This window comes from Myotis davidii, unplaced genomic scaffold (assembly GCF_000327345.1).
Source record: "Myotis davidii unplaced genomic scaffold, ASM32734v1 scaffold2100, whole genome shotgun sequence".
Taxonomy (NCBI): Eukaryota; Metazoa; Chordata; class Mammalia; order Chiroptera; family Vespertilionidae; genus Myotis; species Myotis davidii.
Window position 1 is genome coordinate 154,890 of NW_006292458.1, and position 7,204 is coordinate 162,093.

General features: G+C 54.6%; 1 protein-coding gene across 1 annotated transcript in view; it reads right to left on the minus strand.

The window, feature by feature from the left end:
* AP2A1 (adaptor related protein complex 2 alpha 1 subunit) overlaps positions 1 to 7,198 on the minus strand; it is a 29,860-nt gene extending 22,662 nt beyond the window's left edge. Inside the window, exon 1 of the mRNA XM_015565442.1 lies at positions 7,008 to 7,198. Within this exon, the coding sequence (XP_015420928.1) occupies positions 7,008 to 7,074 (67 nt within the window). The 5' untranslated portion in view covers positions 7,075 to 7,198. The remainder of the gene's footprint in view (positions 1 to 7,007) is intronic.
* Between the last annotated feature and the right edge of the window lie 6 nt (positions 7,199 to 7,204).

Sequence of the window (7,204 nt, forward strand, 5' to 3'; positions counted from 1 at the left end):
GGGCAATGGGAGGGTGCGGGTCCCTCTTCTGCCTGTGGCGATGGCTGTAAGGGACATGGGGGTGGGAAAAGACCACCCTCTTGCCACAGACCAGAGCAGGAAACTGCTGACTGTGCTGAGGATATGCCCTACTTGAGGCTCTGGTTACGGGAGATAAAGCCGGTGAGGGTTTAAGCCAAAAAGGCCTAGGGGCGGGTCTCTCGCTGCCACCAAGAGCATCCTAACAAGCCCTGACTCTACGCTGGAGGGAACCAAAGCACTTTTACTGAGGTCACCGTCCCTGTCACTGCAAGTGTCCACAGCCGGCTCGACATCTACTGTTCACGAGGTAACAATGTTCCATCCATACAGCCCTGCCCTGATGGGTCTCCCACTCAAGTCCAAGCAGCGCGGGGTCCTCAGAGAGGATTCTGGGAAATGACGCTTCCTGACTTGACTCTGGACCACCATGCGGCTCAGAGCATGCTGGCCCTGTGCTGTCCAACGCGGGAGCCCCTGGCCACATGTGCTGGAAATACGCCAGTGTGGCTGAGGGACTGAATTCCTAATCTTATTTACTCTTAAGAAATGTAAATTGAAAAACCGATCCTCAATTCAGTTACTGAGAAAGTATGTTTGGAACTTGAGTATCCCATGAATCTGTTTTATGAACTTTTTTTAAAAAAAATGGTTTTATTGATTTCAGGGAGAGGGAGAGAGAATCATCAGTGATCAGTCAGAACCACTGATCAGCTGCCGCCTGCACCCCCCTACTGGGGCATGGAGCCTGCAACCCGGGCATGTGCCCTGACTGGGATTTGAACCGTGACCTCCTGGTTCATAGGTCAGCCTCTGAGCCACACCAGCCGGGCTACATTTTATGAATTCTTAGTCAAGAGCAAGTATTTCCAATGAAAATGCAGCCTTTGAATTGAGAAAGGAACATAAACTGTCTCATTAACCATTTAAAAACTATCGATTGCACATTCGCATAATGTTTTGCACACACTGGGATAAATAAAATGTATAAGAATTCATTTCACTGCTTTGTTTTACTGTGTTAGCGCTGGGTTGGACTGCGCTCATGTGATCACAGTCATCACCATCCCTTAGGGAGAAAAAATTCTCCTTGAGCAACCAAGTCACACCCTGTCGGTCCCCAGCTGGAAGGCAGCTGCAGGCCCTGCCTGAGCTGCCGCCTAACATTAGGGTGCACATGCCTAACATTAGGGTCGTCGGCCTGCGGACTGAACCCTCAACAGATCACACCAGGTCCCCCACGGCAGGGAGGTATGGCTGCTCCACTCCTGGGGGATCCACAGGGTGGGGAGCAGTCCTGGCACGGGGGAGGTGCTGAATTTGACTGTGTGTGTATTGGGGGGGGGGTGGAAGGGGATGGTATGCTAACGCTGGAGAACCACCAAAGTAGGACTCATTCTTTCTGTTCTCTGCACAGTGGCCAGAGGGAGTCTGTAAAAATCTGAGTCAAATCCTGTCCTTTCTCCACTCCAAATCTCTCCTGGCTACAACTGTCCTCAGAGTAAAAGCTAAGTCCACACTATGGCCCCCAGGCCCCGCACACCCACTCTGACCAATCTCCCACCCTGTCCCCCAGCCTCCTCTAGCTTCACGTCAGCACAGTCCTGCCTCAGGGCCCTGCCACACGCTGTTCCCTCTGCCCAGAATGCCCTCCTCCACATCTGCGCGGGCCCAATTCACCCACTACATTTGATTCTTTGCTCCAAACATCACCTTTTCAGCAAGAGGCTCTCTGACTAGACCATACAAAAGCACCACCCCTAACCTTGTTCCCACACCCCCCTTCCCTGCTCCGTTTCCCTCCAGCACCCATGCCACCTGTGCGGACACCTGGATACTATATTACTTGTGCATTGGTCCATCTCCCCCCTAGAATGTGAGCCCCACCGGGAGGGGCTTTAGTTCCCTGCTGTGGTCCCATCACCAAGAACAGTGTCTGGGACTCAATCAGTGCTCAGTAAAGGTCAGTTCATTCGTTCATTCATTCATTCATTCATTCAATGGGCAAATATCTCCTGAGGACTCCGCTGGGCCAGCTCCTGCAGTGGGCAGACTGGATCCAGGGAAGGATCAGACCAGGGCCCGTGCTCAGGGGCTGGGGGAGATGTCACAGACGGAATGGGCCACATGTGGAGTGGGATGCGCCCTAATGGGTTGCTCAGCACCCTTCCCCCCATTCACTCCCTCAAAAGCTCGCCCAGGGTTGGAGGGACTGGAGAGGTGGCAGCCCAGCCCCTGCCCTCGGGAGCTCCAGGCAGATAAGTCCCCCCTGCTCCCCGCTGTCGGGCCAGGACCACACCCTCAGGCTGCACCCAGCTTCAACCTCTCTTATCTGCAGAATTTGCCCTTCCCGGCCCTCCGCTGAGCCTGCCCTTCATCTCCCTCTAGCTCTCCTCCCTGAACTCCACTGTGCTCTTCAGATCTCCCCGTGGTGTCTCTGCCTCCTCGCCCTCCTCACCTGCTCACTGCCCAGCAGTACTTCTTCCCGCGTCCCTTCTCTTCCCTCCCTCCTGCTGGAAACCCTCCAGTGCTCCCAGGACGAGCTCTCTGCCCCACTCCCCAGGCCCTAGGCTTAGCTCAGAGCCTCGACTGGGACCCAGGACCTTTGCACTTGCTGGCCCTATGCCTTCCCAGTTCTCCACTTCCCTGGGCCTGCCTAACTGTGCAGTCTGAGCAAGGTATCAGCCCCCTTCCCTCAACTCTGAGGCCCTCTCCCTCACGGGACCTAGGACAGGTACAATATTTTTCCGCTTAAAAAATTGAGGTAGCCCTAACCGGTTTGGCTCGGTGGATAAAGCGTCGGCCTGCGGACTGAAGGGTCCTGGGTTCGATTCCGGTCAAGGGCATGTACCTTGGTTGCGGGCACATCCCCAGTAGGGGGTGTGCGGGAGGCAGTTGATCGATGTTTCTCTCTCATAGATGTTTCTAACTCTATCCCTCTCCCTTCCTCTCTGTAAAAAATCATTGAAATATTTTTTAAAAAATAAAACACTGAGGTATAGCCCTGGCCAGGTGGCTCGGGTAGTTGGAGCACTGTTCTGGACACCAAAAGGTTGAGGGTTCGATCCCTGGTCGGGACGAATACAAGAGGCGTGGATTGACATTTCTCTCCCTCCCCCTTCCTCTCTCTCTAAAAATCAACTTTAAAAGAAGAAACATGTATCCTCGGTTGTGGATTAAAAGGGAAAAAAGTGAAGATATAATTCACATACCCTAGAGGTCACCGCTTTATTTTGTTGTTGTTCTTGTTGTTTTAATGTATTTTATTGATTTCAGAGAGGAAGGGAGAGAGAGAGAAACATCAATGATGAGAGAGAATCATTGATCGGCTGCCTCCTGCATGCCACCCACTGGGGATCAAGCCTGCAACCCAGGCATGTGCCCTTGACTGGAATTGAACTTTGGGCCCCTCAGACCACAGGCTGATGCTCTATCCACTGAACCAAGCCGACTAGGACCAGGCCACCACTTTTAAAGTGTGCAATTCAGTGGTCTTTCGCGTATCCACAATGCTGTGCAGCCATCAGCACCATCTAATTCCAGAACGTTTTCCTCACCCCAAAAGGAAATCCTGTGCTCATTAGCAGTCGCTCCACATTCCAGGCAACCTCAGCCCCAGGCAACCACTAATCTGCTTTCTGTCTCTATGCACTTGCCTGTTCTGGACATGTCAGATACATGGGAGCCTCCACTTCTGTGTATATGGCTTCTTTCACTTAGAAGGTGCACCCATGTTGTAGCACCTATCAGTACGTCATCCTTTTTAATGGCTAAATAATATTCCACTGCATGGGCGGAACATCTGTTTATCATCTGTCCATGGACATTCGGGTTGCTTATTTCCACTTTTTGGCAATTGTGGAAACATCTGTACACAACTTATGTGTGTGTGTGACAAGAACAGCTGCATTTGGGGGGCAGTACCTGTCTCCTTAACAGGGGCACGGACAAGTCCATCCTAGTCACCAACGTCCCCAGCACCCATGATAAGGCTTGAAACACACCAGCCACTCAACACATATTTGAGAAAAGGAAGGACAAGAGGAAGCCCCAATGCATTTGGTGAAATCACCTCCATTGCCCCCAACTTGGACCTCCCCTTTGTCCTCTGGCTTCCCTCTCAGGTCCTGCAGTGACACTGGCCTGGTTTCTCTTTCCTGCTGCACCACCATGATTCATTCAATCCATGATTCTTTGCAAATCCTTCACAATTGATCCCAGACCTAACTATCTCCCCACATTTCCTTCTCACCCCAGTCAAGCCAACACCATCTCGCACCTGGACGCCTGCAACAGCCCCCTAATTATTTCCCTGCGTCCACGCACACCTCCTCCAGTCTGTGCTCTTCACGGAGGCCAAAGGAATGACTTTAAAACATCAATAGGACCGGCCGACGTGGCTCAGTGGTTGAGTGTCGACCTATGACCCAGGAGGTCACGGTTGATTCCTGGTCTGGGCACATGCCTGGGTTGTGGGCTCGATCCCCAGTGCAGGGCGTGCAGGAGGCAGCTGATCAATGATTCTCTCTCATCACTGATGTGTCTATCTCTCCCTTCCTCTCTGAAATCAATAAAACTATATCTTTTTAAAAGGAATTCTTATAAATAAAATATCCATCAGCTCATGTCCCTCCTGTGCTCAAAACCTGCCACCGCTTTCATTTCACTCAGGAAGGGCCAAAGTGCTCACTGACCCACAAACCCTACACATTCCCGCACCCTCTCTGCCCTCAGCTCCCGCCCTCGGCTCCAGCCACGCAGGTCTCCTCACTCTGAAGTGAACACACACTGAGCGAGCGCAACCTCAGGACCTTCAAATGCATGGTTGCCTTGCCAGGACCCCTCTTTCCTCCAAAACCACAGAGCTCACTCCCTCACCTCACTCGGTCTCCACGCAGATGTCTGCAGGGAGCCATCTCGGTGAGGCCTTCACCGAGCTCCCTCTCCTCCTGCTCCCCCCTTTCTTATATTTCTTCACAGTGTGACACTGTGTCATTTATTGCCAGTCATCTGTGTTTATTTTCTATCTCCCTCCTGCCATGGTGCCCCCGAGGGCAGGGACTTTTGCTCATGCTGTAGCCCCAGTCCCTGGAACAGTCTGGCACACCAGTGATCTAAAGTACTTGTCAACTGAATGAATGAACCTTCCAAGGTAAGATGCTGTTATGCTGGGGTTTGCAGACAAGAAAACTGAGCATCAGGGCGGTTAAGTGACTTGCCAAGGGTCACATGGCTAATAGGCACACTTGCTTCTTTTTAAAAATATATATATTTCTTTATTGATTTCAGAGAGGAAGGGAGAAGGAGAGAGAGATAGAAACATCAATGATGAGAGAGAATCACTGATCGGCTGCCTCCTGCATAGCCCGTACGGGGGATCGAGCCGCAACCCAGGCATGTGCCCCTGGCCGGAATCGAACCTGAGACCCTTCAGTCCGCAGGCGGACGCTCTATCCACTGAGCCAAGCTGGCTAGGGCAAGGCACACCTGCTTCTAACAGCTGGCCCCCCAAGGAGTTCACAAACCCCTCATAACTCCACCCCTTTTCATAAATGACCACAACATCTCTCCTCCACCGGATGCCAACAGTTCCCACCCCTCCTTTTCACCAGATCTAACGCATCCTAGACCCTTCCACATCTACTAAACCCTAAACCAACCCCTGGGCACCTCAGAGGGGCCACTGCTCCAGACCCAGCAAAACAAGAACAATAGCCAAAGATCTGTCTGGTGCCTGGAATGTGGGAAAGGCCCCGTCTACATACATCATCACAACACTCTCATCAGCAAAGTGGGGACAGCCTTATCCCTCCTGGCAGATAAGGAAACAGAAGTGAGGTCCCTCATTCAAGGTCACCCGGCTGGGCGGTGACAGCCCTCGAACCCAGGTCTGGCCGGGCCCAAGGCCACGCGCACAGAGTCCGGGAAGCTCCTGACAGCTCCCAGCACCAACACCTGCTGTGAGGAGTTGGGAGCTGACTTGGCACCAGGCCTCCCATCACCGCCACAGTCCTTCCTGCTGGCGACGGCTGTCCCCATATTGCCATGGTCAGGCTCCAGATTCCAGACTGTCCGCCTCCCTGGACCCTGAGACCAGGCTTTCCCCCACCCCGCCGGACCCCCAGCTCTTCAGACCTCTTCCCCACAAACCCCTAAGGCCCCCTGGCTCTCTCCCCTTTCTAGAACATCCCCTGGGCCCGCACCTGACGGTGTCCTCTCCATCCCAGGCCCACAGCTCCCTGTCGCGGGTCCTCCCAAACCTCTCTATGGGCAATGTCTCCCCTGGGTGCTCTCTGAGCCCCTCCTTTCCCCCTCAGTCACCCTCCAAGCCCCTTCTCCACTGCCCTCCATCCTCCTGAGCAAGCCTCCATCCTGGAGCCCCTCGACCCTGCCCCAGGGTCCCGCCACAGTCCTCCCCCTTCCCATCTCTCCTCCCCAGACCCCTAGGACTCTCTGTCCCACCCGGGCGCTCTCTGTGCCCTGGCCAAGAGCCCCGGTGACCTATCTAGCCCCCTCCCTCTATGACACCCTCTCACCCAGGCCCTCAAGCACGGCCCCATTGGGCTTCCAGGGTTTTACGTCCTCCCGGTCCCTTCTGCCCCCCCTCCCCCCACACACACACTCGATCGCTCCACGGGGTACCCCCGACACACACCCATGCACCGCCTTCCCTTTCTATCTGCATCAGGGATCCCAGTCTAATAGGACCCCCAAGCCCGTCATTCCCGGGGACACCTCTATGCCCCCATCCTCGGAACCTTACTAACCTCCTCACCTTTAAGACCCTCTCGGGCGTCTCTTAACCACTCCGTGTAGTCACCTCAAGAGGCACCCTAAGCCCCTTCACTCCCCCACCCTGAAGTTCCCCCGGGGCCCTATCTACCCTCTCCCTCCATGACCGCCATGGTTTTCTACCCCACAGGCAAGGAATTATGTTCCCCCTCAATTCATCGCTCCCCGCCTCCAGGGTCCCCCGGCCGCACGCTCACAGTTCCGGATGTCGGAGATGAACACCGCGAGCCCCCGCATCCCATCGCCCTTGGATACGGCCGGCATGATGGCGGTGGTGTCGGCTCCAGGCCTGGCCCGGCTGGGCACGGCGCAGCGGGGGCAAGCAGGCGGGGACCGGGAGGAAAAGGACCCCAGGCAACGCCAACGAGCGGAGCCGGCCGCCGCGGGGGGAGGA